Raw genomic sequence first — 12,466 nt, 5'->3', positions numbered from 1 at the left:
GTCCTGGCTGGAGCACCATGAACTAAGACTTGTACTTGACGTGAACCACGTGATGTGGCTGTATGAAAATTAGTGCATGATTTCTTCCATTATCAATGCAGATCAATCCACTGCACAGTAAGATATACAAATGATTACCATTAAATTACCTTAACAAACCATCAACCGTACCATCTTATACCTCTGATCTCCACATGGACAAAGCCAAACACTTTGGATCCTTTCCAGTAGCATTTCCTCTGAACTATTGTGAATATTTGCTATGAAAAATGTATTTGATGAGACTTTTCTCATTAACATCAACAGCATGGGACTTTGTTCTCAGTCAAGGAAACTCTGCATGCCTCCTCACAAATGTGTCTGGTTTCATGGCTGCATTATCCCAAGTTAATGATCGCCTAAAATGTTCCATTTAAAGACTCAAGTGTCAAGCCTCCAAATTTCACTTTAGGTTTAAGTTTTCCATGCTGGTATCTGCATTATGTGGATTTCAAGTTTCAGCAAAGCTAAAGAAACTATATTTTTATTCAACAAAATTTAGGTGGAATGCATTAGCAAGCTCATAAAAAAAAAATCTACAATTACTTTATGAGAGGCTCTGTGCTTTCATTTTATATGAGAGAATTGAGTGGAATTGGAAGTAGAAATTCCTCAATACAGCCTGTGTTCTAGAGACTAACACACAAAGGGACACGACACTGTGTAACAGGACATTAGGATTGCTATCACCTTCTGCCTTTTTTCATATTGTAATGATGCCTTGAATCTTCCTACTGTGATCTGGTGAATTGGAAAAAAAAAAAGAGCACAAACAAAAAACCAAACAAACCATCAGCATATCTTTATTCCTTTCACAACTTTTCTAATTCTTCTGGGAAGTGTCTCATTCTCTGCAACACTGCACAAAACATTAACATGTCTACTATACCAGCATTGCTCATGGTCCCACTTTCCACTGAAGCTGAGGATTTTTGTCTGACACAACACAGCATCAGAAGGTTACAAAAGCAAACAAAACTGTCCTGCAGAACAAAATACTCTCACAGAGGCAAAACAGGACTGTGGTCCCAGCTCCTAACCAGCGGGACATCCACTCCCTCTGCTGGGCATCCAAAAAAACTCATCCAGGGCAATGGCCTGCACTCCTGAGAGCTTGACAGTCAGATTCTTAAAATTATCTTTAGTAACAGCAGAAATAGGTCAGCAAGGAAGGCTTTTGAACATACAACCTGTGGTAAAATACAGAATCAGACAAGAAGAGCACATGAGGTCTGCAGTTTATAGTTACATCCCTGACAGCTCTTGCTGTCACTCACTTAAGCAACTGGCTCTTCCAAACATTCAAAACCATGTCCATCCACCCTATGCATCTTCTGTTGTTTCACATGTGTGGCAAAGGGGGAGGGTGGGATTTTTGTTTGGTTTTCTTTTAGTTCAAGGTCCCCCCTTTACTCACATCTTCCACATCATGCAGACTGTAACTGACCATGGAGCTTGGGTTTGCACAAACCTGGCTCTTTAAAAGGGTAACCTATCATGCTGTTATTGGCAGCCATGCCTTAACACACAGAAACCCCCAGTTCCAGGGCTGCAAATGACAGTGCCATCCTGGGGCTTCTGTACCAGCAGAACTCAGGTTGTTCTGAGGATATCAGCATTCACTGAGTCAAATCTGTTCTCATCTCCCCAAGAGGCACTTGCAAAATTATAAATGCACACAAGAGCATATTTTATTTTCCCTCCAGTACAGGAATGAGCTTTTCCCATACAGATATTTTTAACACTCTCCTTTACTAGACTGTCATCTTATTTCTGAAACTTGACACTCTTCACTCGACCTAATGACATTTGTATTGATGACAGACAATGACTGAAGTTGCTTTACGAATAGCCCAATCTAGGCTGAACTACAGGAGATATATAGGCATACAGCAAACTGCTTCTCTTTAGGATACTTGAACAGCTTTCCCTGAACAATGGTATCTAATATTGAGGTAATTAATAGCTGTTTTCATGTATTTTGTTACTTTTGTACAGGTATCACTGTATACCAAGCTAATGAATCAGAGCTGTAGAGATAAAAGTCTGTGGGACTGAGCAGAGTAGAACAGTAACAATTATTTTGGTATTATATCACAGTTTCCCCTTTCCCTATCCAACAGAGAGATGACAGATTTTTTAGAAAAAAGATGCAAACCTAACTTTTCTCAAGTAAATGCCTATTATTTCTAACTTTTAACCCGAGAAATATAATATTTAGTGCTTCTAGGAAATTGAAGGGCTTCATATAATAACATCAACTGTTTCAAATTTCCCATTTTGTATACTGCTTCCACTTTCATCATTCCCACCAAACTCTTTGTATTCAGCAGAATCCTCACACTCAAGTATCAAAAAGCAGTGGGGGAGGTGGGGGGGAGGGTAAGAGATGAAGTCCGTTTCTTAATGGAAGGACAAACACTTGTGTCTTTTAGAGAAACTGTAGTCAAAAAAGGGTCAAACCTACAAGTGCCACAGAGAACCTTCATTATTATTTGGTCATTTTAATGTAACTTGCAAAGTACCTCAAGGAGAAAACATGCAATTTGAACTGGAAATTTTAAAAGCAGCAGGACGTAAAACTGATGGTATAATAGAAAATCATTATACCTTTCTCAGACTGCATTTTTCAGATTGAAAATATGTAGAGATTTTGTTAAATAAATCAGGTGGGTGAAATTTCAGAAGCAGTTGGCTTTACTGTGAGACAACAATTTAGAACAATGAGCTGCCTGTCAGGTCTTGTTATTCAGTGAGGTTCAGAAAGCGCCCAGTGCCACCTATTATTCAGGCACTCTAGGCTGAGCTTTAACACCACGTATCAAAAACCAGAAGCCAGGCAGTTAGAGGAGCTGCACAGCACCATCTGCCATATGAATTCATATAGTCTAACCCTGACAAATTCAGAATCAGTCTCAAGCATTCTTTCCCCTTATTGTCCCTACTTTGCCAGCTAAACCCTAATAATGTTCTGAGTTTATAATAGAGTTCATACACTCCAGCCCAAAGATCCTTTACAATCTGCCTCACTGATACCAACATGTCCAACAATGACCTCAGTTACAGAAAACCAAGGGGCTCTGTTGTGTAAAGAGAAAGCAGGAAAACTGACATCCCAATAAGAGCACAACAGCTGAACATCAGTCTCCTTATGCAGTGATTGTGTCAAAATGTTACTGTGAAACAAACAGAGCTGCAATACAGCAGGAACACAAATTTACTAGAATGGCAATTTAAGGCAGTGGCTAGTAAGCCCTTCATTCATCAGCACCATTAGTGCCTTTCAATATTTTCCAGAAGATGTTTACAAAAGCCATATAAGTGACTGGTCTCGATTTTTTCTCAAGTTTCTAGCAGTTGAGGAAGGAAGCAGAGGGAATCTCTCCTATTGAGCTCATCACAGCCCAGGAACAGCTCCCTTGTCTACACTTCCCATTCTTGCTGCGTAATGCGGACGATGAACTTTTGTAGTGCAAACTGATGTGTGCAAGTGATGCACTGGGAGGGTGCATCAATGTCCTTTTCTGCAGTTGCCCATCGGCAAATCCCATGCTTAAATTAGGCTGAGAACACATAGAGCACAAGGTTTGTGCTGAGCTTTAACACCCTCTCAGTTCAAACTACACACAGAACTTGTGGTTTTGTTCCAAGGAGTTTGCAAAGCATCCCCCTGGATGCACCTGTCAGGCATGCCAGTCGTGCACCTGTGCAAAGCAGGCTGACAGAAGATGGAACTAATTCAAACATGATTCTGAATGGGATATATAGGTATGAATGCACAAACAGAAGGGCATGCACATGCATGCAAACAGAAAGAGGAACAGTTTAAATTTTAGAAAGCTTTCAGCATGAGTGACGCAAACAGGGAAACTTAACTTTGACTGCCTTGCTGACAGATATTTATTTTTAGTTTTTCATCTAAGATATTTGTGAGGTAATACTGAAGCATATCTACAAAAACATGCTAGCTTAATTAAACATTTTAATGAGTTTTGCTAGTCTAATATATTTTGGACTAGTGTTAAACACAATCCTTGGCCATCAATACTTACAGCAAATATTCAGACATGACAAGTTAAAAGTAGCCAGGCATATTAGCCTTTCCAGTCAGAAATTCAGACCTTTAATACACCTTACCAGATTAAAAGTCTAATGGAAAGATGCAGACATTTGGCATAGCAATTTCTCACTTCTCTCTTCCCTAAGCAATGCCACATTCAAAAGAAACCAAACACCCAAAACTTCATTATTGTAAATTGCATAAGTATTGCAGTGTTTCTACACATAATTATTTTTGCCAACCTTATTGGCAAGTTCACGTATCCAAAATTCAATCACAAAAAGTGAAATTCTATGCAGTACAGAGGACACTGGGAATAGTAAAAAATATGTTTTTCTTTTATTGCATAAACTGAAACCCCCACAATTAATACATACAATTCAAGTAAACATTTCATTACAGAAATTATATCTATGCAAGATGGAATTTAAACTTTTAGAATTGATTTGTTCTGTTCTACATTTAATCAAAACTTAGCAACTTAAAGCACTCTTCCACAGTCTAGAAATCTTTCTTTCCATCTGCTTACATATAACTGTTGCTACTCATGAAGGATAAGCATTCCAGAAAACCTTAAACCTTCAAAAATTAGCATATCCCAAACAAGAAAAACAAAAAAGGTTTACACATCAATAAAAACAGCAAAATGAACATTTTAAATTATTTGATTCACCACTAGTATAATGATATTTACCATGGCATTGCTTTACATATCTCAGGAATTCTATTAGAAGAGACAGAGTGTCTTAGCAAAAGCAATTTCTAAATGTTAAAGAACAATCCTTAGCACCTAACATGAATAGAATTTTCTTACCTGAAGTCCAGCATTGTCTGCTTGTCCTCCTTTAACTAACTGGGAGATGAAGAGGCCACAGCTGAATTCCACTCCACCTCTTACACTTAATCCAAGCCCTTCAGGATTCAATCGATCCAATCTCACCTCTTTCAGCTTTCTGCAAAAATGGAAAACACTTGAGTGTTCAGCTGCATAACACCTTCTCTCAGTAATGTTTCATATGAAAGCTGACATTATTTTTCTCTTATATAATTTAGGCATAAAAAAGCAAGTTTACTGAAGTTTGGATGGATGTGTGTTAACTAAAACCATCAAGCTTATTCATATGAAAAGATATTTTCAATCACTGAAATTGCTTTCAGAAGGTTAGAGCAATAAGATTTTTTTTATTATTAAATTCAAGAAAAATGAGAAAACATTGGGTTTGACTCCTTTACCCTGCTTTTACTAGATTAAACTGCTTGGCAAACAATTTAAGTACAGTACAGGTAGCTGTACTTCTAGCAAATATAGCAAAAGTAAAATAACTATGCCCAAATCTACACAGGTGAACAATAATTTACTCTGAATTTACCCCAGTAAACTCATTATTTCTTGTTTTTTATTTAAGTTAACTGCATTGTTTCGTTGTTGTTCTGCATTGTCTCACCGTGACCGTTTGGGTGTAAGCTGATCGTATTCCACCTGGTGTTTTAATGGGATGAGCGGGCGGATAGCATCGAACAGAGGCAACCTGCTTGGTTCATTAATCACCAGTTTTAGGTCCCCCACAAGCACTGGGAGATTCATAGACCTGCAAAAACACAGTGACAAAACAAACACAGGTAAACAACACACCAACAAAAAGCTCAGTTTTTTATAAGTTGTTGTGTACATGGCTTCAATATTTGCATGTCCTTTCAAGCTCCCATATTTATGCAGATATTGGTTTGATGAAAGCAAATCAGCCCCTGAGAAAGCAAACCTTCTGTAAATAAAGAACACTTGCTTCAAAACCTGTGAATTCTTCTATACATTCACTTGATCTTTTAAGGTCATGCACATGACGTTTATAGATGACATCTGCAATTTCATTCTCAGAGTGCTCTCAAGATTTATGGAACCATTTGAAAATAACTTTCCAGATTAGACATACCTGCCAAATGGATTTTTGTTTCTTTTCTATTAGGGATCCTTGTAAACAAATATAGGTTACAAGCTCCTTCCTTTCCTGAACTTAGAGGACTGACAAATTGTTTCAATCCAGGACAAAAAACCTCACAATATTCAGCAGCTAGAGCAAAGACTTCAAGTTCCAGTTTTTGTTCAAAATCAAATCTGAAGGATGATTAACTAATCCACAAAACCTACAGAAGATAAACTGTTGTAAACATCTCTTTCATGAGAGCTAAGCAAAGTGGTCTCCTTGAAATTGTCAGCACTGAGATGGTTATAATCAACAAAATATACTTTGTTGTGCAGCTGCAGGCGTGGAGGAACAGCTAAGGTTCAGCAGAGCTATTCCTATAAAATACTCAGTTAAACTTTTTCTGTATTATTTACTGTTCCCTTTCTTTAAATTTACATTTCCTGGGATGCAATATTTCTGAGGTATGGGCATTGAAAATACAGACAATAGGATTGGAGGTCAAATACTTCTGGAAGTACCATTCACAGTGAAGCAGAAATTAAGTGCTAACTCCAACAGCAAATGCACATATTTTTGCCCTGGGATATTTCATAATGTATTCCCAGGAAGTGATACATCATCATTATATGTTCACAGAGATACTGAAAATTTTGCCCAAGACATTGCAGTTGTGGAAATTGAAGAAAAGTTGCCATATGCATTGTTAATTTTGTAACTGCAAGAAGATTTTAAATAATTCAGATCTGCTGAACCAACCGGCTTTCCAAACAACAGTCTTTATGAATGGAAAAGCAATTAGACAGACCTGAGTGAAACAGAATCAGATATGCAGCTGAATACCCCCATAACTACAAACATCAGAGGAAACATATACATTTCACTCAGCTAAGAAGCTTTTAATTAAAATATGAATGGAAACAATGTCTATGAGACCCACTTGTCTATGATTAGTGGAAAATATATTCTCATCTTCTCTGAAAAACAATGGATCATGGGCTGATGTCATTTGCAACGAAACAAGTCTGAGGCAACTGTGGTTTAAATCAGTTTAGCAAAAGGGTTGGTAATAGGCCTATCACCTTTCCAATTTTTTACCATTGTGTTGTAATAAGCCAGAGTCATTAAACATGCCAAACAAATTCCAAGAGTAAATTTTTCCAGCTTTGTGAGGGACAGTTGCAAAATTTTTACCTGAAAAGTTAGCAAAAAATCTTAGTAAAGCAATATCAGTGAAAACTTTGTACAAACAAATAAGCACTATTTGGAAATATTCATGAATATTATTAATGCTCTCTTCCTGTTTCCTAAGAACAGTTTTATCATGCAGGAGCCTCCCCCCACACACCCCCAGATATGAATCCACGAAACTCTTAAAAACTGCCAAGCCATAAAACCAAAGTAGCTTTATATGTGATTACAGACATGATCCTTCTTTGCCTGCAGGTTAAGCTGCGAAACCACAAGATTTCATTAAACAGGACAAAACCCTCTAATTTCAATTACTTTTCTAGTAGCACATAGAAAGACTACTTAAAATGGTGAATATTAATTTTTCAAATTGAAAAATATTAGTAAAACTCCACACCAACATATATAAAGGTAGATCTTACTGGTGGTACATCCGCAGCACGTCATAAAGGTAATCCTTTTCCGCTTCATTGTCAATTAATAGATTGACCTGAAAACCCAAAGACACTATCATTAATCTCTGACTTAATAGCCACAAATGCTGAACATGAGACACTTTCACAGATTCTTAAACCACAGAGCAAAAGTTGCATCAAGTAAAAATAATTTTTAAAAAGATAAACATGTTTTTGCAACAGAGCATTGCCTCACAATGTCACGCTTACAAAGAGAGCTCCTAAAATTTGTATGACAACAATTAGACAAGGTGGTGAATCCTGATATATTCTGTATGCTAGAATTCCCCTCAGCAGTAGGATTATTACAGTAATATCATACTTGTCTTACCTGATAATCACTGTACTGTTGAATAAATGTCTTCAGGAACCTTTTTGGCCACTCATTAATGTAGCACATGCTGTCACAGATAAAAGCACCAGGCTGAGATACAATCTCTGTGCTGTCGTCCAAACCACCGATTTCAGGAGCTCACTTATAGCATTATGCAAACTGCTACACCTCTGTTCCTCTTTGCTCCAGCTCTTAACTGATAGAACATGCTAGTTATTCTTTCCTCCCCCACTAATAGTACCTTTACTTAAACCAGTGTCATATTACTATGCCCGCTCATGGATAATTACAGTAAATTAAAGCAAAAGAAAACCAAACCAGAATTCTTACATGAGGAGTTCAATTTATATTCAGTGATAGTGAGACCCCCACTAATCTTACTTGTAGTGAGAGGTCACATCACATCAGTTTTACACCTGGACAAGCCTGATGTTTAGGAAAACAATTTACATCTGACCTAAAGGGTAATATTACTGTGACGCGAAGACTGAGAAGCAATTTGCATACTTAAAGAAAGGCCCTTCCTTTCCAGGTTTGCAATGGTTTGTATTATGTTCTAAACTAAACACATGCTTCATATTCCTTTTGTCCCACTTGGGTCTCTAAAGCCAGCAAGTCTTCACATACCAGTGGTTTTCTATTACTTGTACCTCCTGGCTCTCTAAAGCCAGCAAGACTTCGCATTCAGGTGGTTTTCTGTTACTTGTCTCCTCTGGAAAAAGACACTTTCAAAACACCTAAAGGCCAGAAAGCTACATGCAGGTCAAGATTGCTTTACACTTACACCAGTGAATACCATTTATTCACAGTGCATTTCAAAACTGAATTTCAAAACATAGCATAAAGTCTGTCTGAAAAGGAAATAAAATGTTTGCAATCAAAACTTCAGCAACGCTGTGCACAGACTCGAGGCAAGGCTAATTGTAAAGGTAAAACTCAAGGTCAAACTAATTCCTGCATCCATTTTTCACTTCCCTGACAAGTAAAATACAGAGCTCAATCCCCAATACTAGCTAAAATACTGTATGAGCAGTGTTCCACAAAGACCATTAAATGTTTAAGTGCATCAACCCTACACAGCAAAGGGCAAAACCATCATCATCTCTTTATCCTGACAGAGAAAATGAAGATTAACAAAATTCCATTTTTCTCCTGATATGCTCGCTGACAAATACATCCTCATTTCCTCTCACAAAATGGAGGGCCACATCTAAATTCTGCTATTTCTTCTGACAAAATATTCAGTCTTTTTGTTTGACTCCTGCACTTCTCATCCTAACCAGTAACTTGTTCTCCTCTGACCAAACCCACACCCACGTGATTTCTAATATATTCAGAATGCTACAGCTGGGTTAATCATCCTGGGCCACCCCTCCTAATGGGTCATTCTCATCCTGCTGCCTTCTCTTCCATCAATTATCACTGTATCATAGCCACCTGCATCTCGTGCCATTTTCCTAATTCTTTAACTCCTTGGGGTTAAGTCTTTCTGAAAACATATGCTTTATCTGGTCTTATCATCACCTTCTAAAAGCTGACTCTAATTTCATAAATTCTTAAATATCATCCCCCCACTATCTTAAAAAAAAATAGCAGCGACATGGCATAACTTGAATCACAGAAGCATTTTAGTATTTATTTCTCAAGAAAATTACTGTAGAGTCATGGGATAGGTGATTTCACACCTTTTAAACCAAGGATATTTAAGAAAAACCATCTGGACACAGCCCTGGACAATGGGGTCTTGATGGCCCTGAGCATGGGGGGGTTGGGGAAGACAACCTCCAGGTGTCCCTTCCACCCTCAACCCTTCCAACCTCTTTATTTAAAGAGTCTTCATAGTATTGTATCACTGATAATCCTAGAATACAAAGAGTTGTTTATGCTCTATTTCTCACTACATACATTGCACTGTTGTTCATAGAAATTAATAAAAAGTCACCACACGATCTGCACCTACATACATTAAAAAAAAAAAAAGTCTGTCAAGAAGTCTACCTAAGCTTATTCAGTGGAATAGAAACTGTGGGGAGGAAAAAGCACTTTTATGGTATGGAAAAAGTTAAGATGACAATAATGCAATATGTTAGCACTATCCCCATCTGCCAGATTTCAAAGAGGAGTATGAAGTCCTGTTTAAGCCACATAGATTTTTGGAAAACTATTGAAGGAAAGAGAAAAACTGGTTTGGATAAATAACATATTTTACATTGCTGCTCAGTTGATAGGGAAACTGATTAAAATTGATAAGAAAAAAAGTAAAGTAAGATAACTGCCATTAACTGGGGAAATTCAGATCTTGTAGTGAGCATCTTCACTGGTATGTCACAACAAAAGTAATGGATGCCACAGAGGTCAATAGAAGCCAGATCATACCAAATAAAAAAAAAAAAGAGAGACCTGTTTCAATGTCTTCTAACTCAGATAAAGCTGTCACTGATATCTGCATCCCAGCTGTTTGCAGCAACACTGACAATACATCTCACGTTATCAGGGGTGGGGCTTGAATGATTTATAAATTATAGCAGCAATGAAAGGGAGAAGGTTTAAAGTTCAAGACAGTAACCACCCACCTAGAAACCAGAGTCTTTACAGAAATATTGCACAACCCACTGTTGAGTTAAACAGTAATAGGGAGCCAGACAGAAACAATGTGCTAGATGGCTATAGTCATCGTGATGGAATATCCAGGTCCTTAATGTTCTTGAACTCCAATTTGACATACAGAAGTGTTTTTGCAGTCCCTCTAATTCATCCTAACAATCCTTTGGTTAATGCGTTTATCACCAGGCGGCAGATACTTCTATAAAACATTACATTACTTTGTGGAAATCGCATGTCCTAGCAGATAAAAAAATAAAATTAAAAAAAAAAAAAAAAAAGAAAAAACAAAAAAAAACCCCAAAAACCTCAAACCCAAAAAACCAAATCAACCACAACTTTCTTCACAAAACAAAACAACCCCCACAAAACACTACAGAAAACCTTAATGTGAGAGAGTCCTAAACGGCTTGGCAAAAACATCTTTAACACATGTAAACTACTTTCCTCCTCCTTTCCTTAATTAGAGCTTTTTGAGTGTTCTTCGCTCATACAATTTTGCGCTCTGCCGAGCACTTATTTAACCGGATAAATGACAAAACGACAAAATGCCAGGCAGCCCGAGCCGCTGCATGTATCAAGTGCGTTTGCACATGAGCGCACAGCTGACCCGGGGAATGTTAAGGTGGAACCCGAGGGGGCCGAGCCCCGCCGGGTGCGCGCAGAGCTGAGCGGGCACTGCCAGCGCCGGGGCTCCAGCGCCTGCCCCGAGCAGCACCGGCTCCAACGGGGCCTTAAAAAACAAACTGTTCCCAGCCCTGAAAACGCTCGTGCACTGGGGAACGTTCCTCTTCTCTCCCTCTCTTTCTAAGGGCTTTAACACCCATCCCGTCCCTGGAGGCTGCCACCCGCGCCGCTGGCAGGGCAGCGCAAAGTCCCCGAGCTTCTCCCTCGCTGCCCCGCGGCTCACCGGGGCACAGCCGTGCCCGCCCAGGGGTGCTGTGCCGCCCGCAGCCTCGGCTCCTCCAGCCGGGGAGGCGGCCCCGGCCGTCCCCGCCGCCTCACCTTGTGCCGGAACTCTCGGGCGACGCGGCGCTCCATGGCGCGGCTGCGGGCGCTGCGCGGGTGCGGGAGCGGCGCGGGGCGGCTGCGCGGGCGAGGCCGCGCCCCGGGGCGGTGAGAGGCGCGCCCGCCGCCGCCTCCGGCATCCCCGGGATCGCCGGGCACGGGCAGCCGGGCACCGCTACCCGCCCGGCGTGTGCGGCCGGAACGGGCGAGAAAGTAAAAGGAAAAGTAAAATGAACACCCACCGCACTCCCCCGCGGTGTGCTACCCGGGCTTCTCCCCGGGCTGATTTGTGCAACTGGTTCTTCTCAAACGGCGCTCAGCTCCCCTAGCAATTTCTCTCCCGTATTTGTAGGCATGCATGCATGTCAGTAACACTAAGAGGAACCTTAAAGCAAACTAGCTACCGGGTTAAAAACAAAATAACCAAACAAAAAACAATCTAGGCCCAAACAAACAGAAAATAATTGCGTCAATAAATTGTCGTACAGCAAATAATCTCAACTTTATTTTGAGGTAAGCAGCGTGAAGGTAATGCATCATTGTCTAAATCAGACTTCCCTCAGCCTTTTCCACAATGTTGTTGCTTCCAAATAGAGCCTCTGACGTGGCTGCTGTGAGTAACTGCAGAAGAATCAAGCTCGGAGCACCTGAAGAGGAACCTATTTCGGACTAATCTCTTTCATACTATTTTGTCTTCTCCCAGTTTCCCTGCGGTGGTTCAAGATCATAGATTTCCTCAATCAGGAGGGTGGTGACTGGAGAACACCTGCTCACCCAAGTCTCTTGGTCTCTACACAGAATCACCTTTAACCACATAACTCCAGAGAGAGCAGGGTTTACTTAAGGACAGGTAACT

The 12,466-nt window shown here is 39.8% G+C and overlaps 1 protein-coding gene across 4 annotated transcripts in view; it reads right to left on the bottom strand.

Annotated features, from left to right (window-relative positions):
* Window positions 1–11,700, bottom strand: part of USH1C (USH1 protein network component harmonin) — a 46,681-nt gene extending 34,981 nt beyond the window's left edge. For all 4 annotated transcript variants that reach the window (XR_014616249.1, XM_084208235.1, XM_084208236.1 and 1 more), the window contains exons 1-4: window positions 11,608–11,700; window positions 7,635–7,702; window positions 5,545–5,688; window positions 4,914–5,052 (exon numbers count right to left, since the gene is read on the bottom strand). Coding sequence is in view for 3 of the 4 variants with exons in the window: in XM_084208235.1 (XP_084064361.1) it covers window positions 4,914–5,052; window positions 5,545–5,688; window positions 7,635–7,702; window positions 11,608–11,643 (387 nt within the window). In the remaining variant the exon portion in view is untranslated. The remainder of the gene's footprint in view (window positions 1–4,913; window positions 5,053–5,544; window positions 5,689–7,634; window positions 7,703–11,607) is intronic.
* Between the last annotated feature and the right edge of the window lie 766 nt (window positions 11,701–12,466).

Source organism: Fringilla coelebs, assembly GCF_963513975.1.
Source record: "Fringilla coelebs genome assembly, chromosome: 6".
In the NCBI taxonomy this organism is placed as follows: Eukaryota; Metazoa; Chordata; class Aves; order Passeriformes; family Fringillidae; genus Fringilla; species Fringilla coelebs.
The sequence above is the reverse complement of the archived record's forward strand: the minus strand, read 5'-3'. Positions and strand labels throughout refer to the sequence as shown.